Raw genomic sequence first — 26,338 nt, 5'->3', positions numbered from 1 at the left:
AAAAAGAATCTTAAGAAACAAACCAAGAAATACGAACATAACAAAGAAAGAACAAACAATAAATACAAGAAATCCAGAAGATTGTGAAAGTTCTTGAGAATGAGAATGATGAGAATCTAGACATTCTAAAATGAGCCTCAATTAAGTTCAAAGTATATAAAAACTGATGTTTGAATGTTTTTCTTATTTTGCTAAAACAACGCATTTAAAATTTATAATCATCGAATAAAATACAAGCCACAACGTCTAATTAAAAATGAATGGTCACTTATTAAAATTTCATGCGGATCCTCCCAACATTTCAATCAAAAAATGTGTCAAAACCTCCACAGATAAACAATACAGTCAAATCAATATTTATTGATGTTTCGCTTCCATTTTTGATTCCATTTCCCATAATTACTCATTTTAAAAAGCTAAAAAATTGACCACAAAATCCCTTGATATCGACACATAAAAAAACGAATTAAAAGCTCGGAAAGCTCCTCACGCAATCTTTAGCTTGACGTGACAACTTGGTGCTATATCTGAATGCGTGCTTAAAGGAATGTAATTATCAATTTCACAAGAGAATTGTTGTCATATCTCCTGTATACGCTGACAATTATCTTGATGAAGATTAAAGTTTACAAAATATGTTGTTAAGCTGGTAATAACAGACATGGTGGAAATAATAATTAGGACCACGAGTGTTATCGATTTGTGCATGTATATCATCCGATAAGAACAAGCTTTTCGTTCAATTATCGGATAATAATCATTAATTTAGTAATAATTCCAACGACATGGTATTTATTATTTACACAAGATCTACTTGTGGATACAACTGTCAGCTGTGTAAATCTAAAGAATAATAAAGAGTGTTACGACACACTTAGTTTAACAACAGGCTATAAATATCCGTTGTTATGATTTTCCAATACAATAAATGAGCAAACAATGAATATTTAAAATGAAACTCAGGTAATTTAATTAAGATAAAATCACGCATATTTGTTGTAACTAGAACTACTGCAGAAATCGTAACTCGGTTCTTATCTTCGTCACGCATAAAAATCAAATTTAACGACTAAACGTTATTTTAGTTTATTAGTTTTACCACGTCGGATCTTATTATTTGCGTGTCGTTCCGTCATTTTTTCATAAACACAACATTCTATTTCTAAATTTATTTATGCAACTTTACGAATGTTTCATTTGCTTTTTAATTTATTGAGATATTAATAATTGTCTATTTATAGTTCGTCGGTTTTCTGGATTTTCGGTTTTAAAAAGTTAAATTTGGTGGATGCGCTGGGCTAAAGACTTTCATCTGAAATTCTATTGGTTTAAACTGTGGGTAAGTTTGAAATTTCGCGCCTAAAGCAGCCTAAATTATTAAGCGCTGCAAATTCTAGAGCAGTCGTGCAAAGTAATAAAATCAGTTTAATCAAAAGTAAGTTTTTATTGTTTTATCGCTTCCAACTGTTTAGTTTTATAACCACGAGTGCATTCACGGGAATGAAAGGATAAAATTTCAATCCTCTTGTTTAACTGTAATTTGTTTATGAACGTCCTTTTATAAATAATTGCGGACTGAAACAGGATTAGATTACTTTCGGAAGCTTGTAATTAGATTAATTCCAGCGACAAGATCTTGAATTATTGAAAAATTTCCGTATCGAAATCCGTTTTTTCTAGTGATCCTGATGTAAAATCGCGCATCAGGATAATTTAACGGGGAGCTTTCGTTCAATACCGCGAGCTTTCGGTAAAGCTCGAGTAGGGAGGGGGCCGTAGTATACTAGCCGTCGGGGCTGCTCTAAATTTAAATCAAGCCGTTTTAAACGCATTTCACTTAATTATTAACTAATTAGGAGTTGATTAGATCGTCATAAGTGTTAGTTTGCTTCGTTAAACCCGTCCAAGATCGTAAGAGTCGATAATTCACGTTAATTTAAGCAATTTTGTGGTTTTTCGTAGCGCGCGTCGACATTTTTCCTGCTATTTTTCATTGAGCACAAGCACAGTTACGGAAAATGCTATCGTGGCGAACTTGTCGATGAAACTACGGTGGAGCTTTCGGGTTATTTTGTGTTTTGTTAAAGTGAAGTGACGTGGTTCGTGTGGAATTTTTATTCGATGATGATAAAGTAGGACCCAGACTGGAAATATTGATTAAGGTTCTACAACACTAGAACTTGGAAGCCTGTTCGGTCCTACGCAAATAAATCATCTCGGACGAAATGCGATCCATTTTACTCATCACGAGGCACAGGAAGGTCTTAAATAAGAAATTCGAAAATAGGTGATCATGCTTTCATACAGGTACGTTTTGCCAAAAGCGGCCCCCTTGGATCAAAATCATTTTGTTATTGATTTTTGATGATGTATGTAGGTTACCAATACCTCCAGTCCATCACATCTCTCAAATTTCCCCATTTCGCCCCATTTCGAGATTGCCCCAGTACGGCTCAAATCTTTTAGATTCAAGCTTGAATGCGCGTGTCTCGTAAATTGCTTAATCAAATACGATGAGAAATGATAAAATATTAAATAAGCCGTGTCAAACTTTTCCTGCATCTCGATATGGATTTTTTGCCAATTTATAAAGACGTTAATGTTGTCGCTGACACGAAATTTTTACAGAGAAACTAGGCGAAATTTTATGCTGGGTTAAAGGTACTTTACGACGCCCTAAAAAAAAGGTTGTCATTTAAAACGTCATTCTTTGCTACACTACTTTCAAGATATTTCTACTTTCATATTATTTAGAAGGGGTCTTTTGTTTAGAGGAAATGTAACAGTTGGTGACGATTTTTCGGATGTCAAAAACAATGGTGCTGGAAATAAATCAAGAGAAGTGGAAAGTCTTTTCCGAGGCATTGTTGAAAAAATTAATTACGACCAAACTTTAATTCATAATCCCAAATTAGTCCAACTTTTGCTCATATTAGATTCGCCATAACTCGGAGCTGCATGCAAAGATCTTCTCTGGCTTCTAACGTTCATTATTATTAGACTAATTACTTTCCACAATGTGCACATGCAGAATTATAGCAGTAATGCACAATGTAACAGAAAATAAAACAATGGAGCTTGAATAAATGGATTAATTCCTTAGGAGGTCTTCATTTTAACCATTTTTGTCCATAAACTTCACTCGAAATGATGCGGCATTTTCCAGCAAATGCCCCGGGTTGCACATCTTTTATTAACAATTTTAAGTAATTGCCTTTTGACCCAGATTGTAATTTTAGCTAAATTACGCAGGTAATGGAAAATCGGGAAGTAATATATTTTTTAATTCCTTTGTTCTTCAGTTGTTTTTAGTGGCAAAGTAAATAACAAAGTTGGATGAAACATCCGCCAATATTTGCACTAACTGTAAGGTTAAACAAAACTTTCAGGTCCAAGTTTAGAACTTGTGAATTTTAAACGAGATAAGCGGAAGAAAAACGACAGGCACAACATCATTCAAGGGCTGATTCTCTGGAAAATGATTCTTTAATTTGTGGCTTTTTAAAGTATCTAACATACAAGTGAAAGCAGGCCACAGAAATTTGAAATTCTGCTTGGTTTTAAAAATAAAAATTTCTAAAAGTTGGGTCTTTCGCTCTACAATTCACGATAGTCAAAGACAGAAAGTTCTCTATATTTCATAGCTATGGATCTAAACTTACCAAAATTAGGAATTTTAGTAATAGTAAAGGATGTCGAAAATGTTTGATTCGTCTTATAAATAAGAATTTGTGTCTTTCGCTCTACAATTTTGCAATTTAGAACAGTTAACACATCACTCAAAAATAGTTACTTTCCTAAATTTTACTGCTGCAGTACTAAAATTTCCAAAATTACAAATATTTTTGCTTGGTTTTAAAAATAAAATTCCCAAAATTTGTGTCCTTCAATGTACAAGTTTGCAATTTGGTAGACTTAAGGACGCCTCAAAAATAGTTCCCCAAATTTCGTGGCTATAGCACAACAGTGATAAAAAATTCGAATAAAAAATACGATGTCGAGAACTTTAGCTTAACACTCCCCTTCTGGACCTAAACTCGCGCTTTGAACAGCTCGCGGTCAATTATCAGATCAAAGACCAGATGTTTTATAATAGGACACGTTCCCAGGCCAAGAAATAAAATTTTCCCTCTGCGCACGTTTTTTACATTAATGAAACCGCCTTTTTAAGCTAATCAAAGCATGAAAAGTCTACATGTTTATAAATCGCTTCACAATAATACCTTTCCTTCTGGGGCTTCAGAAATGGATTTGTGCTATTATCCTAAAAGCTTTTCATTTGGTCGTGTTTACACGAATACCATTATTTATATTTAAAAAAGATTTAAAGACATTTGTGGCGTTACTTGAGATCGATATTAATTTGCGCCCCAAACTTAATTCATTTTCTTCGTTTTTTCAGTAATGATATGAGTTCAGTTCATAATTAAACCCTAAATTGATTAATGATGCAGGTTTAATTTAAATCTAAAATTAGAATACGTAACTTTACTGTTTTAATTATTGAGAGTTCACACTGCCCGTTTACCAAACAACGGAACTTCATCATTCATATTTCAAATGTCAAAACGGTTCCGTTTTCCGTTCGAAGTTTATTATTAGTTGCCCGAAAAAGCCGTTTTATTAAGCTTAAATGTGGCTGATAACGCTAATGAAATTTCACACAATTAAGACATTGGATTAATACAACATCACGTGACGATAAACAAATTATCATTCAATTTAATATGCTAATTTCATTGTTGTTTTCTTTTTTGTCCATTATAATGTCATTTGTTAACGTCAGGTCGGTTTTAATCGCGGTTTTATAATGGGGAATAATAACTTCACGCCTTAGACCGTCCTGAAAAACGGGTAATTTCAAAATAATAAGCAAGTGGATTTTCTCGAAGTACCTACTAAAAAGCAGTTTCAAATAATTTTTAGTTAAGCTCCAAAAATGGTGGAGACGTCAAATGCAAACATAAGAACGTTCAAAAAAACTTTTGGATTCTATAAGTCAAATTAGAAACATTTATAAAAAAAATATCCGTTTGTGGCCCCCGGCGCATCCACCATTTTTGCCTATTCGTTAGAGATTGTTTTACAAAACTTTTCTCGTATATTACTTTCTGTCCTATTTAAAAATATTTATGCTAGTCTATAACAAGAATTCCTAATGTCAACTCAGTTTATTAGTCGATAAAGTTCCCGTTTTAGTGCTATGGGAAATTAAAATTTACAGTCCATAATTTAATACTTTATGTGGACCGGAATGTTCACAGTTTTGTGGCTTATTTATTTTTAATATTTTATGTAAAGTTCGTAGTTCAGTAGCGAAAAAATAAGTCCAATATTTATGCAACGTCAGGGTAAATTCAAAGCTATCTTTTCCAAACAAAAATTCTTGCATGTTTAACAAACACACCCCCATTAAAACCTTCCCTATCTCCACAAACGTATTTCACGGCTATTGAAATAGTTCAAAGCACCAGTGCCATCCGTGTAAAGCCCTTTTGACATCATTCCGAAGCAAATTGGCCACATCTCTATGCATGAACGCTTTCCAAAAAAGAAATAAAACTTCCCAAATACAGATCAATACAGAGTGATAGAAATGAAATCTGATTGTGAACATCAAACAGGTGTTTTAAAAAAAAATAATCTGAAATTTGCGGCCATCATCAATCATTGTGATTGTACCGAGGCTAGCATGCGTCCTTTGTATAATAATGGATATGGTTGTTATTTTTCAGGACGACATCCCAGAGCTAATCTGGTATGCAGTGGCGGAAATTGGCGCGCTCGAAGATCACATCCGGTCGTTCGCGCACGCGCAATATGCTCTGCTGTGGTCGCAGGAAGGTGAGTGCTATTATGTAATATTTTGTACAAAGAGGAATTTCCTTTGAGGACGAGAAGAGCTAGGATAAGTGCCAAGCTATTCCAAGTCACTTAAAATAAAACTACAAAGAAATGTTGCTTCAAGAAAACGGACTTTTTAAATTTCGCGCCGGTGCAGTTGAAAACACAAATATTTTCCTCGAGGAAATTTAATTTCTGATCACGAAAGAGATTTCGACAATAATGTACTTGTCTCGCCGTTTGAAATATTAGTCAATCAAAAACGTGATTTTCAGAAGCTCGATGCTTTGCTCTACCATTAATAAACTGTTTTTTCGATAACTCTCTTGTCGTGATAACTAAAATTGTCGGAGTCTGGCAATGAAGATTAAATTTATTAACCCTAACAATAATTGCTTTTTGTCCCTCGTAAATTCTCTTCACTTAAAAACATTCATGTGGTTCTGATGTGAAATTAGCTGCAGTCAGCAGGAGATGCTGAGTGATGGATGGCAAAGTTTATCTTTCCTCTTTATTTCTTAATAAAATGAGAGTGTCTCCGGTGGGATTAAATCTTTGTATCACTAATAATAGATAATAAAATTGCGTTGCTACCACCATAAAGTGTCCGCTTTTATCACCAGTCGAGATTAAGTAGCCACATGTTGTACGTCTAGGGATTTAAATTTTTTAATATTTATTATCAACTGAGAGAATTAAAAATGAAGCCTCGCTTTGGAAATTTAGGAGCTGGAAATGGATCTTCAGAAGTCAAATTTGTGAGCTTTTAAATTATTTTTCTTTAATTTTGCTTTTAGCAACACGATGAACTTGCTGAAATTATTTTAGAGAGAAAATTAAAGACTTTTAACTTGGGGGCATTGAAACGCGGAAATTATTGAGCATGTTGAAAACTTTTGTACAAAATCTGTAATTCTGGAAATTTTAAAGCTATACCAATAAAATTTTTAAAGGTTACTTATCCAAAACAAGAAATAAAGTAAAAAAACTGTGATAAAATGGTGGATGCGCCGGGCCAACTTTTTTTTAAATGTTTGTGGACTAAAAATAATGTTTCCAATTCCAGTGAAATGCCCTACACTTTCCAAAGCGTATCGACTTGAATTCCCACCAATCAATGTAGCTTTGAAGCTTTTTCCTTTGATTGGGTGTTTGCCTGCAGCAACTGAAAACATAGCGCACTTATATTGGATTTGCATGTGAGTTCGTAACTCAATTTGGTGTAATTTAAATTCTCATAAACAATCCATCCGTGAAAGGTTTGCTGGTTAAAATATGAACGTGTTCTCGTAGTACAACTAGATGCAAATTGTACAGTCCTCCCTGTAGACCAGAATGAAAAATGCGCTACGATGCCATTCACGCTTTTCCCCTTTGCACTACTCATTATGAATGTATCAACATCACGTGAGGCCACGTACACACGATAGTAATTAAAGGAAAACGTAAACCGTAACTTAGTCGATAACGACGACCAATCATCGCGCTACGTTGTAATAACAGCGTTCCTTCCGTGAAGCGATGAAGTGGAAAAACGGATGACATTCGGAGATAAGGAAGGAAACTGTTTCTCAAACAATCACAGAAACAATTTCGTGAGTTTAGGCCGATCTCATTGCTAATTTAACATGGCGAAAATCGCCTCGCTCGATTTTTTACCTCATTTGCACGTTCGTGTCGCTGTGATGACACACTTTACCGGGTGAAACAGTACCATTGCCAAGAGGTCACGTATTTATAGTAACGAATATTCAAAATTCAGATCAGTTGAAAGGTATGAACTGTTCTTGTTACAACGGATCTCATGTGTGCATGGGTCGTTGGAGGTTGTAAAAATCTTTAATCACCTCGTTTACAATCTTCATTTATGGTTTTGCATCCAAACGAGCTGCATTAGAGTGACATTAAATTTATGCAATAAATGCTTTAAAAAGTTTACTGTTATAGTTAATGACACGCTTAGTAATTTAGCTCCAAGTAGTTGGATTTTAAACAAGGGAATATTGATTTTACGTAGAGTGTAAAGAGGAGGAGTTGGAGCAAAACCCACTTACATTTTTTGTTACCCCTCACTTCAGTTGACGACTAAATATAAAAGTGAAATTTATTCCCGTCGAAAATGTGAATTAATAATACGTTGATTAATTAATTAATACTCTGATTCGTTGATTAATAATTAAAGTACTTAAAACAACATTCGATGGTACATTTGATACGCAGCACCTTTTTTCAACTTCATTTCCTTAATTCAGGTCAGAGGGCATTAAGATAAAAACCGATCACAGAAAGAATCGCGACACAGGCGCACGCATTTTGCACTAGACTCTGGTTGGTTAAACATGTAGATACCATCATAAGAAGTAAGTCCCGAAATTGGCTCCGAAACAAATGGAGAGAAAAATCCCGTGTTCACATATCCCTCGTGAATTATTGGCAACTGTTCCAAATTGGAACAGCCTTCACCTAAACCTTAATTAAAAAATCACCGGACAAAGCCCACGAAACCATCGATTATTTAAAAAAAGAATCAAAATTGCATTAAAAATTGCGATAGTTTAATTATGAATGAGTGGCAGCGCCGTTTCCGCTTCTACTACACAAATATTTACGAGGTGGTATTTCAGTACCACGTGCAAATGAAACTGAAAATTACATAATCTTAATTATGCAATAACGCGTGGGGGCGATGATTTATCTTTTCTTTCAAGAGGTTTAAGGGTGGTTCTGCGCAATATCGGGCTATTTTGTCGGACTGCCAAGCAGCTATTTCAATATAGCAGCTAGAAGAAATTCTTGGGAGTATTCGCCCTCCTCGGGCTCGCTTACCTCTAATTAAGTCCGAGGAGAAGTATGAATTAATTACGACTTTACTCCGACTTTCGGGAAATTATAAATAAAAGACGGAATGGAAAATGCATTATTTTGCATTATGCTTTTGTTGCATTCGTAATAATTCATTAATTCGGCCTGACCTAAAATCTACAGAAGAAGAACAACCGTTTTTAGGGGCGTAAGGATCAAAAGGGTCCGAAAATTTCTATAAATTTGAAAGATCTTATCTAATCGTAAGATTCAAAATAATCCACGAAATTAATTGAATAATCTAAAAACTCTCAATAAATCCGGAAACATACAAACATTAAAGAAATTCAGTGACCAAACAATGGTAAAGATATAAAAATCGAAAAAAGAATGAAAGAAATGTAATAAGTCTAGAAAACCAGAACCAAAAAAATACAATACAGACTAAAGATTTTTGCGTTTACTGTGAATCACCCTGTACATCCAAACATGTCAAACCTGCCCAGATAAGATAATGTGTTCAAATTCCGCAAAATTTCCTCCGGAAGCCGTAAAGTTATTTCCGCCCTATTATGTTTTTGCATTTTATCGCGTTGTCGCCCACAAAAAGCCATGTGATCTAGGAAACGCTTTATTTGATCATCCCGACGCATCCACCATTTTCCCCCTCGACCAAGAAATGCATCGGAAGCGTCTGTCCGGGAGTGTTTCCTGCGCGTCATCATGACTTCTTCCTGCGTTAATTTGAGGGATCAGGTGGAGCAACCCCAATGTTAGGAGTGTCTTCGAAAAGTATTTATTTCGCGCTTTAATATGCACACATTGAAGTACAAGTTTGATATATGGCTTGTGGAAATCCTGGAAGCCTCCCTCGGTATCGATTCTCGTCTCTGGGAGAAGTGAACTTTTCACAAATAAAACCAAAAGACAAACGACCGACGGCAAGATCGCGCAAATAACCGAAACTGTTTCGCGGCCTGAAAATGCCACCCTCTTTTTGTCGCTCGACTTGGGGATGTTTTACGAGCAATTATTTGCTTTTTCCCTAGTATATGTTTGCAGCTTATGAACTAACTATAACAATGTTCGTGGGGGAGTGAGGAATTAGTTTACACAAATACGAGCAGATGTAGGCTACCACTTCACTGAAGGAAAATTTATTTACAAATTCTCGAGTTCACACCTGCTTTTTATTATTTAAATAGGACAACTCTTCCATGATCCGCGCTTTCTTGTGTCTTTTCATATCTAATGGGGCCGCTCGAACAATTCCAAAAGCACATAAAAGCCTCGCTTTTCTAGTTTATTTATTAAAAGCTCTCCCTACAAATATCAAAAGTATCACCATTTTATGTGACGGAATCAAATGTGTAATTAATGAGAGTCTGAAATTTCTTTTGCCGTCACTATAATTCGCAAAGTTTAAAAGGATCCATTTACGCCGACAGTTACCCTCTCTGAGTTTGGTTTTCTTATAAAAATATCTTAAGTTGCCGTTTTAATGAGAAGTTACGACAACATCGATGTTAATATTACCGACACTAATTTGCCGCTTTTCAGAGTTTACGTAAAGTAATAAAAGTAAGGAGATAAGTGTAAAAACTGCTCGCAGACGTAAACATAAATAAAAAACAAGGATCACTGCGAAGATTTTTACGGGCTTTTACACGGTGGATAATAAATGTCGCTGTAGAGGAAGATAAAAATTGGAAATTGATTACTGGATCATAATAATGTTAACACACTATTTGTCAAACTGTCATGTACTAATGGTCATAATGAAGAGGTTTCATTATGATGCGACGTTAAACAAAAACATCCAACTGAGAAATTACTTATTTTACTAAAAAATCTAGAGAAGATGACAAGATAAATGGAGAAATGTTTCTACGCAAATTCATTTGATTAACACAGTGGGAGTATTTCTACAAAAGGTATAATTGCTTTTATAGAAGAAGTTTTTACATAACAATGTGTATTGAGATAAGTGAGTGCATTTCGAAGTGTACAGGTTTATCGATGACACTTTAGGAAGTAAAAGTCGCTTTTACAGCCACTTTAGAGATCGTAAAATTAGTTCCATGGATACAGATAACAAACAGAACTTTTAAAGACGGATATCAACCAGCAAACATTCTTCCTTCTGAAGACTTGTTTTTAATGTCAAATTTAGACAATTTGTGTGCAGAAATGACTTTCTAATATGGGAATTATAGACAAAAATTAATTAAAATTGTTGGTAAAAATGTTGGAACCGCCAATTTTTCTTTTAATTATAATCCCGGACGTAAGTCATTCCTCTCTCATCACCCCGAAAAGAAGTCACAGATTAACATTTTCAGGGTCTCGCTTAATTCTCTTAGATCTGATGAAAAATTATACTGAATTTAATTAAAATCTTGAAATTCATCAAAAGATCCTGCGACAAAAATATTTCATTATCAAACTTCCAATGACAGTGCCCTAGTTTATCTGTTTAAAAATTCAGTTCATCGATTTCACATTGACACTTTAATCAGTCCAGTTTTGTTAGTGAATTTTTAAAACACGGCGCATTTCGAATTTTAATGCAATCAACGCTAAAATTGACGTTTTTTGTTATGTCCAGAGTTTTTTAATAACAGCCACACGGAATTTAAAAGTATGTGCACCCTGAAAATCCAATCCGATTATTTTTAATCCTGCACCTGCCGCAAAAATATTGGAGCAATTAAATTCAGTGTTAATTGTGGAAATGGTACGAACGTCCACATTTAAATAAAGCTTAAGAAAAGAAGTAAATCCGTCTAGTTTCAAATCGGCTTAGAGAAAGCTGGAATTGTCTTTAAATCTCAAACCAAAGAAGAGTTTTCGTCTAATTATTACAATACCTGCAGGAGCGAGTCTGTCGCTAACGATTTCGCCTAAGCGGTTCGAACTTTTCTTCTTTAAGTTCATTGAAATTCCGGTCAAAAATGAGAAACATTCTTCCCATTAGCTTTATCTCTAGAACCATCGTGGTAGTAATCCATCAAAATCGCATGACTACTCTACTCCGGAATGAATTGACACATGAATTTTGGCGGGAATTGTTAGTCAGCCAATCAAATCTCGTACCTCCTCTGCGCGCGCAATTTTACTCGCAAGTGACGTCACGATGAAGATCAATAACAAGGCAGGCGAAATCAAGTTGGCGGTTACGAGTACGTTGATTTAGTTAATGTGCGATAAAAATGGCAAAGGCTGCTTTTTTACAAGAAAGGTAAATTAAATGTTTGTTCAAATGGCAGTGTCTAGTGATTTCCGGTTGAGGTTTTGAAAATGGCGCCAGTTTTCTGTGATTCCGGGCAATTTTTCCCGGATATATGCCGGATCCTTGACAGAAACTGATCGGGAACGATTTATTATTAGGTTAGCCGATTCCTTGATCGAAAGTGCACGTTGAATCCCCAAAGTGTCATTTGAAAAATTTTAATCAACAAGTAAACGACAGCTAAATTTCGCTGTGACTCACTCGACAGGTGAATTTTTCGGTACCAATGGTGGAAAACCATGAAATGTGAGGAGTTCTGCGTCAATACACCGCCAAATTGAGGTTTAATTAATTTCATAATATTCATTGTGGGGGAATTACAATGAGGGTGTCCTTTCAGTCCTTATCTCCTTTATAGAAAGTTACCGAAAATTTCCGCCGAATTTCACTGATGATTGATCGTTCAAAGAATCGATAACCAATTTATTTTATTATTCAGAATCGAATCATTATTAATAATTAATACAACGAAATTAACGCCGAATTGAGTTTACACTAAGCTCGCAGCCTGTCGGTAAGTCGCTTGATGATAAGAAAAGTTTGTTAAACAAAGTGGTTGAGGCGATTAAATTTAATCTACTTTCAAGTTTCAGTTTACAGTAGTGATACTTAAAAATATTCTACTAACGAGTCACTTCTGATTATTAAAGCTTGACGAGCTTATTTGGAACGTAAAATAAACGGAGAAATGGAAATATTTACGCTAAATTATTCAAATTTTTGATTAATTAAAACAAACAGGTTGAAATTATTTGTTATTGAATCGTTCTTGACCATCGCTTTGAGCGTTTTTAGCCCTTTTTATTACGAAATTGTCTAATTTTACAAAAACAGCTAGAATTGGAGATTTTGTTCTAAATTAAGCGCATCCACCATATTTGGTCCATTTCAAAATTTTCTTTCTTAATTCTATACATATTACCAAAATTTCTTGTTTCTGTGGTTAATAGATGTAATTAATTGGGAAAAAACCCATCTCATAAAAATTATGAATTTTATTTTCAATTTGGCAAATCCAAAATTGTTCCATCGACATCAAAAAACTATATTTTCATTAATTCTCTTTGTGTTAATAAGCTTTTTGGAAGATTTACATTAAACAATGGTGTTATTTTATAACGAAAAAAGTTTACAGATGGAAATTTAGATTTTATTTTAAATTTGGCGCACCCATAATTTTTGTTTAATTTCAAAATTTTATACATGTATATTTTTTTAATTCTGTTAATACTTCAAAAATTTCTTGTTTTTGCGGACAAAATTTCACAAATCTGAAGCTTTTTATTTTAATTTTCAATATAACACATTAAAATTTTTATATTAATTTTATTTGTTTCTGCGCTAAACAGATATTTATCAAGATTCAGTTTATGAAACGAAAACTTAAAGCATTTTTTTTATTTTGCATATGGCGCATCCACCAAAATTTCCATTTTTTAATTCTGTTCCTAAATATACTTAAACGTTGTTTCTGTACAAAGACAGATAATATGTATTAGAAAATAGCCTCATTTCAGGAAACTGAAACCCACACCTAAATTTATAATCTTTCTCAATTTATTGAAATCGATTTTTGGCGCATTTTCCATTTGGTCCTCGCAGTTTATGAAGATTCAGTTTATGAAACCTAAACTTAAAGAATTTTTTTAATTTTGCATATGGCGCATCCACCAAAATTCCCATTTTTTAATTTTGTTCCTAAATATACTTAAACTTTGTTGTTTCTGTACAAAGACAGATAATATGTATTAAAAAATAGCCTCATTTCTGTAAACTGAAACCCACACCTAAATTCATAATCTTTCTTAATTTATTGAAATCGATTTTTGGCGCATTTTCCTTTTGGCCCTCGCAGTTACAAATTTTCTGCTATTTGCTTTACTTCGTTGGTTTTTCTTATCGTTCACGCGTCATATATTCCAGAACCTTTTATCTTTCGTTAGCCTGATAGTCATTACAGAAACTTATAGAAATATAAAATTAAACTTTTGTAGCTTCCGAATACAAAAACTGTCGTCTAGGTAGTTAATGGCGTTATTAAGCATAATTCGATTCTTATAACATGCAAGTTATTATATCTGACAGCTGCATAAGCGCAATTTCCGAATTTCGATGCAAATTTATTCATGAAAATGGCGTGTTTGTAAAAAAGTCAACAAAAAACCCCAAGAAAAGTTTCGGTTTCAAATTAAGCATTTATTTTAACATTAAAATATGTCGTTGGCGCCTTATTAAAATTGGTGTAGAGTTTTGGGGTTGATGGCGTCATGCCCCCCGAAAACTTTGCCTTTTCCACGGTGGTTCATTTCGTGAGGAAACGCCGAGATAAGCTAATAACAAAGTACATAATTTCTTGCAAAAATATGCAAGTTGGATAGTTTTGACGCGGCTTGAATAGCAATGTCCACGCGACCGCCACCGAAATTTAAGTTAAGCAATAAAAATTCCATCATCTATCACAGTCCGCGATGAATTCGTCACTCATAAATCCGAGCTCGAACAAGAGATCCATAAATTATTTAAAGTAAACACAACATGAAATCACACACAAGCTCATAACTTTCGTTGGTTGACGTGTGTATTTTTCGTTGAAACAAAATGTTAGAGGTGGTTTTTGAAAGAGATGGATGTGACACTGGCTCATCTTGTTTCAGGATAATGGGCGAGAGGCTTTGGATCTCACTGCCTCTCCGCTGCGGGCACCTCCAGCCCCCAACAACAGGACTAACCATCCGCCCATGGTCATTCAGGGAGACTTCAGGAAGGTAATTAGGGGTTGTCATGTTGATAATGCCCGCAATTCGACAATTGTCGAACCGTGAATTGGAAATGTATTACGTGGGGCTTTGCCCCGAATTTGAAATCAATAGGCGAAATAACTTATTGCTTAATGCATTTTTAATGAACGTAATTACTTTTTTATGGACTCTGTTAAATATGTTAAGTGGGGAGTTGGAATTCCACAATTTTTGTAACAATCAACGAAACAACCAATCGATTGCTTGTAATCAACTTCAACTTACACACGATACCCTTACAGCTATTTTCAGAATAATTATAAAAGCACCGAAAAAGTGGCTTCAATGTTGAAATTCTAGTACAAAAATTCAAGGCATCAACAACAATATCACAAACTTTTCCTACGAAATGTTTAATTCAATTTGAAGTTGCACAGATTTTAGTAACTCGAGTTAAACTCCAATAAACTGAACTAAAAACACACAACAAACTTAATTCATTCTCGTTTAAACAATAACTTTAAACCTTGTGGCAAGTAAAACCACATTTAACTCTCCACCAACACTTTGCGTAAAAATATTAATTAATAAAAACTATTTCTCCAAAACTAATTAATTAAAACTTTTCATTTTTGTGTACCGGAGCAGTGCGGACAAAATCAACTGAGGTAGGCAATTTTGCTTTGCCTCAGCAAAACGCACTGATAAGAATTTTATTCAATGCTTGCGTTTCTTTTGATCTTTATGTACTGACGCAGTGGCGTGCATTTTATGACTTTTCTATGAGATATGGAAAGCGTTCGTTTTTAATAAAGAGATTTTGGTTTAATGTCAGATCTAAAAATAGCCTATGAAAAATGCAAGACGTGTTTTAATAACAATTCTGTGGATTAGACGTTATTGTAGTGTCGTTTTTGCAGGTGTCAGGAATCAGTAGCGATATTTTCAAGCAGATAGAAGCCGTAGAAAACGATCACGATGCTTCAACTGCGGCCGCCTTGGAGGTAAGTCCAAAAAATCCTTAATCTGTTTAAACTCAGTCCTCTTTATACACCGTCCTTCCCTAGAGCCTCACTAATTAATTCATACAGACCAGCCCGTTACTGTGCAACTTGAAATTAATTCACGAATGTACCTTAACTAGCTTCGTTCCGCACCCTTTGAACTCACAGAAAACGTTATAAAGTAATTTTTCCCTAATTATAATATCGCAAAGATCAAAGTGGTGTTAAATTAATTTTGCAACTATTTTTAGCACGTGGAAAGACTCGGCGAGATGATCGTCAGAATTTTGGATGCGAGACATTTAGGCAGAGCAGGGACTGATGCAGCGAAGCGATTTTTGGCAATGCAAGATGCTAAACACACGGTGCAATTTGTGGAGATTGTTAAAAGACCGGGGCAAACCCTCGGTTTGTACATACGAGAAGGCAATGGGATTGATAGGAATGATGGTGTATTTATATCGAGAATAGCTCTGGAATCGGCCGTCTACAACAGTGGATGCCTTAAGGTAAGAGGTTTAGATAACAGGGTTTAATCGGGAATTGAACGCAAACTGCAGTAAATTAGCGGCAAAGGAGCTTAAGAGCTGGGAGCATGAGGGGAAAACGACCTCTTAAAACATATTGACAACATAATTATGGAACTGTGTTCATACATGGTTTTATTAGACAAAATTTGAATTACAAAAATGGTGGATGCGCCGGTTTATACAATTTTTTTTCCAAAACTGAAAGCCACACCGTGCGATTATTTAGTTTCCGAAAAAATGTATTGCCGCTTCGCCTCATAATCGACAACTTTTAATGGCCCCAAAGACAATTTTCGCCTACTGCGCCCCAGGGAACCCGTGTGAGAAAGAAAATCCCGAAATAAAAGCAATAAAGATTTGCCTTGGCCTCTCAGAAAAATCCACAAAATGTTGTAACAAGAGATTCCCTCTTTTTGTTCCTAAAATTTCAATTTCTATGCACTTTAAGATTTAATGTAGGCCAATATGGTTGGGAAGTTTCTTCTGGTTTTTGAAATTATATTTGTAACAGTGTCGGGGCAAGTGAGGATCGGAAATTATTAATGAGCTTTCCCAAGAAATTTAATAAGTGTTCGCGGAAATCTTAGAGCAGAAGTTACTTGGGATAAAATCGGTTGTTTGATGGCTGGAGGAAAGTTTATGGGATTATCAGTCTTAACACGTAATTTCTCATAATGAAAGGAGCAAACTCTCCAAGCATTTTATGTCTAATTACATTTATGGTTCATGTAAATAAGGACATCGTAAGCTTAACGGTTTTTCCGGCGTCTTTTTGTTGGATCGAGTTAGCCAATTTGGGGGGAAATTTGATCGGGAAATAAAGCAGAAGAAGCGGCTGATTAATCTCCGACGGCTAAAGGAGTTCAATAAAATCACACAATTACGTAACGTAAAACGAATTTTCTTGAAGGTCGGCGACGAAATTTTGGCGGTCAACCTGGTGGACGTGACTCGGATGAGCCTAGACGACGTTGTTATAATAATGTCGATCCCCCGAAGACTAGTCCTGGCGACGAGGCAGCGAAAAGGCAGCAAAGGAGGACAAAGTTCGCCAAACGTACAGCCCCGATCCGAACACAAACCCCCTCCCGTCGTTGTGATAAAGCGAGACTTACGCGAAGACGAACCCGATGAAGGAGATCTCGGACAACACAGGTAATCAATTCTTTAAAATATTCACATTTCCAAGAATGCTTTCTAGGGAATCGATGCGTCAACGGCACACTGGCGACGGCAGAGAAATGAGCGAATCTCGTTCTCGGCTCGGGCTTGGTCTGCCTTCGATGGACTCGAGACACACAGCTCAAGATAGCAACGGTTTGGATTTGTACTATAATTCGAGACCGCCCGATTCCAACACGTGGGGGTACCAACCGCCGCCACCGGTCATAACCGAGCAGCCCAAGTCTAGTATGCAACACTTCCAACCGTACGAAAGGAACTATCCCAACACTTTGGAAAGCCTCGCCGAGAAAGTCCATTCCTTCGCTTTACCAGGACGAAGGATGTCAGCAGGAGCCCAACCCATGCCGACAAGGTAGTCTATGTGGTTTCCGTCGGTGGTTGTTATGCCCCTCCCATTAATTTTAGATTATCATCACAACAAAGCCCTTCATCTCATTATTACGTTCAGCACACCGGAACGGGCAGTCGGCGAATCATGCCCCGTTCCGGATCCGATCAGCACCTCCCTCACACGGAATATTCTGATTATACTAGTATAACCCAAGCTGGTAGACACAGCCTATTAAGATCTAGCCTCAAATCTGGATCAACTCTTAGCAGGTACAACCAGAGATACGTGGACCAAGCGGCTGTGGCTGCTCAACTGGCACAAGCGAAATACGGTTCTTCAGCGCAATATGCTACTAGCGCCGCGCTGTCGAGGAGGAACAGGAGCAGCCTCGATTATTCCAGCGACACGGAAGCCACCGCCGGACCCAGAAGCAGCTATTACTATTACAGGTAAACATACTAACAGAAATTGTCGCATCACCAAAAGATTAGCTCGAATAAGAAGATTAAATTAGCAAACAAGCTTTAAGCTACACGAGCATTATTTCTATTATTCTTACATTACGAATTCTATGCTCGTAGTCGACATTATTTTCCTTGCAAACAATTGTACGCTCTTGCTGCTTGTACTGAAAATAATAAAAATGTATGAGATAACGTGGAAGAGGCTTATAAGACTTTCATTAGGGTTTTTTATTTGTGTACATTACACGGATTCAATTTTCGTTAAATTTTATTTACATGAAAATAGCGGGTACACTTTACAAATAAACTGTCTCTTCAAACTCTTTAAACTTCAAAAAGATTTCCATTGAAAATCCGTAAATATCTCAACAACGAGCTTATATAGATTTAGAGTAAAACCTGTCTTCAGGCTTTCGTTTTTCTGGAAATTAAAACAGAAACGAAAACAAAGAATAATAAGATTCCAGCCAAAATCTCCGTAGCGCTAAAGGTATTAAACTTAAGAGTAAAAATGGTGGATGCGCCCACTCACTTTCTAAATAAACAATTAAATAAATTTTTACACAAAAAAAGAATGAAAACCAAAAGTCTCGCAAAGACGAGCTTGTTCAAATTCATAGTGAAATTTCCCTTAGCGGATAAAGTAGGCATAAAACCGGAAAAGCCATCAATAGAGTGATTTTTTGGAAGTAGGTGATGCGATAAATTTCCTCTTGAGAATAAATCATGCAAGCCGTCAAAATGATTTTCCCGATACAGGAATCAGAGTTCAGTTCCCCACAGTACAATACCTACATTAGGAAGGCAAAATTCTCTAACATCGACCGATATTACAACAAAATTCAACTCGCTCCCACGTGATACAAGAGGGTCTACAAGGTGAGAGATTTTCGGTGAATTTCAGAGACGAGACCTGTTATTACATAATGGTTGGTTTTTAGATTGGCCATGAATAAAAGATTCGGAGATAGGAGCGTCGGTCTTTTACAAGATGAATCGGATGGAACTCTCTCTGCACCAGAAATGCCTTCAATACGAAGGGACAGAGGTAAGCGACACGCTTTGCCACAAAATGTCACGAATAAACCCATGGAAAAATGATTTTTACTCCTTTTTCCCATCTGTCCTTGATTATGTACAAGAGGGAACTCGAGACGAAAAGTGACCACATGTGCACGTATTAATTTTTGGCAAATTGTGAGCGTTCGAGCACTTTGTCCTTTCCAAAAAGCCCAATTACACACAACACTCAGGTACACAATCATTAAATCACGTCGAGGACTTCTGCCATTCGCACTCATCCTCGATTTGACAGCAGCCCTTCATTTATAGGGTTTCTTTCCACTTTACTCATGCTTCTTTTTACACGTTTCATTTTCATAAAAGGGCGGATACCCTCGTCACCTAGTGTATTCACTTCAGATGAGTACAGACAGTGGTTGAGTCGGACGCCGTCCACGTCGGCTATTTACGAGCAAATCAGAGCATCCAGAGACGTCCTGAACCAACAAAGAGCAGCCAGGTTCACTTACAGCGCTGAAAACATCCACGATGCACTGAAAAACGTAATTTTTTACAATTTTAACACCTGAAAAGTACAGTTTTTTAATGTGGGTGTTATTTTTGACAGATTGAAGGGGGTTACTACAGTTATGGAAGACCAGGTACCACATCAACATTAGACAGACATTTTACACGATCACAACATCCTTCAGCCCCTGCTAGGTCATTATCAACGCAACACATCACCTCATCTTCTCGTAAGATACATCCCGGAACTCAACCCTGTGACGAAGAATATTTTGCAGCGTTGAGTTCATCACGTTCACCTTCCATGCGAAGAATGCGACAGCTTTTAGATCTGGATTCGGTGAGATCAGGGGCTGCTCCAAGTCCTGTTCCTACTCCCAGTGGCACTCTTCCAAGAGGCCACAGACAATTAGATATAAATCCTGCTGAATTCTTAAAGTATAAGATCGAGAAACCTGGACTTCCTAGTGCAGGCTCTTCGATAGCGGGGCTGTCATCTCTGACAAGTGGAGCTTTAGCGTCGATCTCTGACGAGCCCGTCAGTGGAATGTTGTGGGTGCATTTACTAGCCGGTAGAGGCTTAAGAGCCTCGACTGGAACCTCCACAGCAACGACCCCTGTCACTCCAAGTGGAGGATCCCCGAGCATCAGCGGTCAGTTAACTTTTCACTGTAAAATTCTCTCTTATCAAATAAATCACAGGTTCAACGGGTCTTCGTGATTTGTATTGTGTGCTGGAGTGCGACAGAGTCCATAAAGCAAGGACGGTGGTAAGTAATTGGGATTAAATGAAGGAAACGACAATGGTAAATCCTGGACTGTTATTAGGTAAGGACAGGCGATTTAGTGTTCGACTGGGATGAAAGCTTCGAATTGGATTTGGTCAACAACAGAGAACTAGACCTTCTAATCTACTCCTGGGATCCACAATACAGACATAAATTGTGCTATAAAGGATCAGTATATTTGCCAACTCTCTTAAAGTCCGGTCCAATACACCAACTCGCTCTTAAAATCGAACCGCGAGGAACTTTGTATTTAAGACTGCGACACACGGATTCGTCGTCGCTTTACCGGAGGAAGGCTTCCTCAGGGCTAGCTTTGTCGAGGACGACGCCACTTTTTGGTGTGGACTTGGAGTCGGTGGTACGTAAATTAAAATGTAAAAAAGGATAACGTTGAATTAATGCACTTTTTAGGTAAATCGCGAATGTAAAACTGGTGGAGTCCCGGGAGGTGTAGCCACCGGTCTAGTTTCTAGCACTCAACAAATTCCTATTATCATTAAACGATGCGTAGAAGAAGTAGAAAGAAGAGGTTTAGATATTATAGGTGAGATCTCGATGTGGTCGCATTGGATTTGACTTCTCTTGTAGGTTTATATCGTCTTTGCGGATCAGCAACTAAGAAACGTATCCTTCGAGAGGCCTTTGAACGTAACAGTCGATCAGTAGATTTAAGTCCAGATAACGTCCCCGATATCAACGTAATAACGGGAGTGTTAAAGGATTATTTAAGGGAACTTCCAGAACCTCTATTCACCAAATGCCTATACCAAATGATGGTTGACGCGCTTGGTGTTTGTCTTCCAGATGATCCCGAAGGCAATGCCAAGCTCATGTTCTCCATTTTAGACTGTTTGCCGCGGATCAACAGAGTAAGTTTCGGTTATTGAAAATTTAGGGTTACGAGTGTGTTTTAGGCGACTTTGATCTTCTTGATGGACCATCTGGCTCTTGTTGTTTCCGCGTCAGATAGAAACAAGATGTCTGCTCAAAACTTAGCTACCGCCCTTGCTCCCCCACTCATGCTTCATTCAAGTGATATCCTCACTCCGACAGCAACCGCGAAGAGCTTCGATTTAGATTATCACCAACCCATCAACGTGCTAAAATATCTCCTTCAGATCTGGCCTACTCCCAAACTTCACTCAGGTAATGTGTAGTTCACCGTTGAAAGAGCATTCCACACACACAACACACAACCTCCATGTCTTTTCGTGATTGAAGGAAAAGTTTGATTCGATTTCCCGTCTTGTCTTTGTATTGTTTTTGTGCTTTCCTCGACTCCTAGACTTTGCGGCTTCGCTCACTTTGTAGTTAGAATCGATGTGTTTGGGTGTCGATGGTATTTAGAGGGGGCCTTTCCAGACAGGTCGTCGCGGCAGGCCACCCGGGCCGCGTGGAGACAATCGCAGTGCGTGTCCTCCGGGACTGCAGGCTCAAGCTCGAGAGCAGTCTCGGCTCTCAGCGGCTCCGTTTCCTCCTCCTCCTCGCTCAGCAGTCTCGGGCCCGCGAGGCCCACAGCCACAGGGCCCATCACTCCAGATACTAGTAAGTTCGAAGAGAATCAAACTCGATTCCATGTTAATTTTTCTATTCAAGGGCCAATCATCAGCAAGCAAAGGTCCCTACCGTCCGCTCTCTCCACGAGTCGGTCCGCCACCAGCAGCAACCGGCCTCAAGCCACGTCAGGTGATAGTCTCTTCTCCAGGTTCTCCAAGCAGCAGTAGCGATTCCCAGTCGGGTTCCGACTCCGTTAAACACTGCCTGCCCAGCCGTGTCAGTTCGCCCGCCATTCGCGCCTCCCCATCCACCCAGACCATGATGATGAGAAGTTCTCCGTCTGTTACCATCAGCTCTCCTGGGATACGAAACTCCCCATCGACGACGTCCGTTAATTCTCCAGGTCCGAGAAACTCCCCATCCATCTCGAGTTTAAGTCGAGCCTCCCCGTCCATCCTGGGGGGAAACGTGTCGCGCTCAAGTTCTCCAGCCATGCAAGCAACTTCGGCAGGTTTGAACGTGACTTTGGGGAGTACCACACCCAGTTTTTCGACACTGACAAGCTTACAAAGTACCATTTCGAATATTAGTACCACTGCGAACAACATGTTCGGTTTGGGGTACACGCCGACGACTTACGCCAGTACTAATCCATTTTTGACCGGAGCTTATTTGAACTACACACCAGGAGAGATGAGCTACGGAGATAAATTCAACACGATCGGCACCATCAAGGAAACAAAGTCGTTCTTTGAGAACTACGCGAGTGATTCCAAATACTCAACTAAACCGAGTTATGAGCCCAGCGAGTCCATTTTTCCGACCACAGACACCAAATACAACACCATCGGAAGTAAATATCCCGAAAAGACGAGTTATTTGAGCACCACTTATACGACTGACAAGTACAGCCCTGGAAGGGAGTCCAAATCAGGTAGCAGCTTCGATACAAGTCCAAATGTGACACAAAGCAACAGTTCGGCTTTGTTGAGTATTGAAGATACTCCTACGCCCACAAGTAGCATTGAAACTGAAGACAGCAACACCAGAGAAGTTGGTGAGAAGGACGTGGAAGGTGACGGTGAACAAAGCGACTGAATCATTAGCGCGGTTTGGGCACAAAACACTTTTTATTGTGGCAGCACTGTAAAAAAAGACAAAATTTAGGGTAACTTCACCATCATCGATGTAATTTACCATTATCACATGACTATAAATACGAAACAAAACGTCTTAGTATAACTAAATGTACTTGCTTATTAGAATCAAATTAAATAATTAGGATCATTGTTAACTAATATTTAAATTATATTATACGATACATATAATTTTAGTTGGTAGATCAAATAAATATTTATGAAAATAGAGAGGTATCTACGTGGAAAAATCTAGACAAATGGTTGTTGCGTGTTGCACAATTTTATCAGTTTATCATTTCAGAGTGTGATATTCACCCCTTTTTTCGATTGATGTTAATGACGTTTTTATTTGGAACAAGGCAGAATTTCTAAACTGAGCCATCAAAAATCAATTCGCAAAATTTCAGATTTAGCAATTTTAATGCAATATTGTGACGAGAAACAAAAACAAAGACAAAAAATAATCTACAAAAGCTGGTCCTCCTTTCTAAAAAATAATATAAACACGAAGTTTTTTTTAATGTGGAATGTTTAGAACGAAATTGTATAACTGTTATCGGAAGATGTAAATTTACAAAAATTCCGTCGTCTTATTTATTTAATTCTCTATCAAAAACGCATTTTAATATTTAAATAAAATCATTTATACACCGCGATGCATTCGCGTAATCGGAGCACACTATACACTCTCCGGCGCGCTGGATAAGAACATTTTTATTTATGTTTTCTAGTATTCGCCAACTTCCCAAAATTCTTATCAAAACATTAACTAACTAAGAAAGGTCTACAAATTCATGTCTGGAGATTAACAACAATTGTAAAAAAATCCAGAAAGTGCAAAATAAAAAAATATCGAATAAAAATTGCTAAAACTCGAAAATTTTGAGTTACTGCAAAAGTTAATTTAATGTAGGGTTCGGTTTAAAAATTTGGCCTCAATAATAATGATTGCACAAATAAGAGTAATGTATAAATAAATTGTCACTGCCATATACCGTATGTAATTAGGCAGATTTCCATCTAGAATTTTAGAAAAATTTGTACGCGCCCCACACGTTGTACGAAATATCCTGTCGTCATGAATAATAACCGTTTCTAAGTCGCTAATTAGTCCCCTTTTTGTAAATTCTACAAGGTGTACATAAATACTAAAGTAAAAATGACTGGTGTGACTTTTTTAACATCGTTAATTTAACTTAATTGTTGGTGACTGTTTATCAATGTACAGTTTAGTTATTTTGATTGCCATGCAAAAATTTATTTTAAATGTATCGACGTTGTTTTGTTGCCAATAAAATGTTTATCGATATTATTACTCAATGTTGTATATAATTTTGAGTGTTTATAAATATTTGTATGGCAATAATCGAATCTTCGAATCCGTCGTTCCAACTCTTCCAGCTAATCATTGTTGTAAATATCAACGTGGAACGGCGGGGTTTCTGTTGATCCCTCATCCACGAGTGTGTGAAAAGGGTGTTATTTTCCCAATTTCCGTACTTATTTTGCGGTGCTAGACGCATGCAGGTAATAGGTTTTGATGTAAATGCACACAACAAATAAAGGGTGAGCGGGCCCATATCAAATAACCCCGCCACCCTCGCCTAAGTAGTAAATGTGGCTAAAAATGTATAATATGTTAGAAAAAAAGGTGTGCTGTGGAGAGAGATACTCTAGTCAATTTTGAGTTTTGTCAATTTTAGAACAAGTAGTTATATTATTAGAATGTTATCATGAACGCACTTGGCTATAAAATTTTGCGACGGCTCATCCTAGGGGTGAAAAAGTCGATTTTTCGCTTCTGGCTTGGGCTTTATGATTGAAAAGTTATTAAAAATAAGGCGAATGCGAGATGTTGTATGCACATATCATGATAGAATTTATACTTTCCTACATGACTGGGTTTTAAAAGTGTGTACAATAATTACGTGAAGCCTCGACCATTTACACCCCTCATTTAGCTAAACAGAGAGTTCGTGAAATAACGGATGCAATATTACAATTTACAGGGTTCATTTTTTATAGAAATATATCCAGATTCTCATTCATGTTGTTTTCGTGACAAAATCTCATATTTCACGAACTAATAATCATTCCTCTCCTATAGAATATTAAATTGTTATGTATACAAAATATATTTAGAAATATTTTCACGTTATTCTACAACCAGCTTAGAATCAAAATAGAAACCTCGTCTCGCAAAAAATCAACGACAATACTTTCGTTATTAAATATTCCCACGTAGTTGCCAATTGCCTTGTCTTGCTTTTGTTGCGCGCATTTTTCAAGTAATTTGAAAATATTTCTCAAATATATCGAAAATATAGATGTTAAAACTAAACTATAAATTATCAGTATTTAATATAGCTTCTCAAATGGCTAGACCCTCCTAATATGTACTACAAAATAACGAATAAATAAATCATTCAGTTGAGCAATAACACGTTCATTCACCGATTTTCAACCTTAAACGTTTTACTCAAAGTTATACAATAAAAACGTGAGATAATATAATCGGCTTTGTGAAGATTTTTTATCGCACGCATTGTTTTCATGTTACGTATTAAAACCGTTTTGCAACAGAGCATTTCATTGATCGACCGAATAACACACGCACGTAATTTTTTTTATTTTTTTTATGTTTTTTTATGTTTTTTATGTTATTTTATCATCAGGGAAATACAAAGAAATTGAACTTTCAATGTATACTCATTCAAAAACTTAAAACAATTTTTCTAAAGTTTTTATCAAATTTTACAGAATTATTCATGAAATTTGGGGCTTCTAAATTTAAAATCTCATATTTTGGAATCTTTAAAATTCATTATACATATTTCTAATATTTTGTAGAAATTTCATGCAATGCCTTAGAATTCCTTAACATTTTCGAAGCGCGAGAAAAACGATGGCGAAAACCACATAATTATCTCTTTCATACTTCCCAAGATGTGGAGCTCCGAAAATTCCGGAAAAATTGATAAGTGTCACTAAAATATTTAGATTTACATTATAAAATCATAAAAATTGAATTTTCGAATTCGGCTTATCGTCGGCTTAAGCTGTTAAATTTCAAAGTCCATGTTTGAACAAAATGCGTTTTTAATTTTATAAAAAGGATAACAGAATGGTACGGCGTTGGATCATTTTATGTGTTATTATTTCAGAATTAAGAAACTTTCTATTTTTATTCCCCA

The 26,338-nt window shown here is 36.6% G+C and overlaps 1 protein-coding gene across 8 annotated transcripts; it reads left to right on the top strand.

The window, feature by feature from the left end:
• The first annotated feature begins 1,774 nt into the window (after window positions 1-1,774).
• On the top strand, window positions 1,775-24,415 carry RhoGAP100F (Rho GTPase activating protein at 100F). Of its 8 annotated transcripts, XM_088044759.1 has the most exons (20): window positions 1,775-2,307; window positions 5,736-5,844; window positions 14,593-14,703; window positions 15,597-15,680; window positions 15,932-16,189; window positions 17,121-17,365; window positions 17,412-17,747; window positions 17,801-18,175; window positions 18,950-19,069; window positions 19,132-19,238; window positions 19,577-19,755; window positions 19,821-19,950; window positions 19,999-20,373; window positions 20,423-20,490; window positions 20,549-20,866; window positions 20,920-21,052; window positions 21,097-21,377; window positions 21,423-21,654; window positions 21,875-22,053; window positions 22,105-24,415. In XM_088044759.1, the coding sequence occupies exons 2-20, from the start codon at window positions 5,761-5,763 to the stop codon at window positions 23,101-23,103; spliced, it is 4,614 nt and encodes a 1,537-aa protein (XP_087900885.1). In that variant the 5' UTR covers window positions 1,775-2,307; window positions 5,736-5,760; the 3' UTR covers window positions 23,104-24,415. The 8 variants fall into 8 exon arrangements, with proteins under 8 accessions (XP_087900885.1, XP_087900887.1, XP_087900883.1 ...); XM_088044761.1 differs by having other exon boundaries at window positions 17,993-18,175; window positions 19,821-20,373; XM_088044757.1 differs by having other exon boundaries at window positions 19,613-19,755; window positions 19,821-20,373.
• Window positions 24,416-26,338: the final 1,923 nt, after the last annotated feature.

The sequence above is a fragment of the Gnatocerus cornutus genome, chromosome 9, assembly GCF_029298725.1.
Source record: "Gnatocerus cornutus isolate USDA-ARS CGAHR chromosome 9, icGnaCorn1.1, whole genome shotgun sequence".
NCBI lineage: Eukaryota > Metazoa > Arthropoda > Insecta > Coleoptera > Tenebrionidae > Gnatocerus > Gnatocerus cornutus.
Note: the sequence above shows the minus strand (reverse complement) of the source record. Positions and strands in the feature narration are given on the sequence as shown.

What these genes read in the sequence shown, in the direction of transcription:
- RhoGAP100F (XM_088044755.1), top strand. Translation starts at nt 5,761, where the DNA reads ATGCAGTGGCGGAAATTGGCGCGCTCGAAGATCACATCCGGTCGTTCG. An exon ending in ACAACAGTGGATGCCTTAAG is followed by an intron (nt 16,190 to 17,120) that starts GTAAGAGGTTTA and finishes ATTTTCTTGAAG; the next exon opens with GTCGGCGACGAAATTTTGGC. An exon ending in GTTTGCCGCGGATCAACAGA is followed by an intron (nt 21,378 to 21,422) that starts GTAAGTTTCGGT and finishes AGTGTGTTTTAG; the next exon opens with GCGACTTTGATCTTCTTGAT.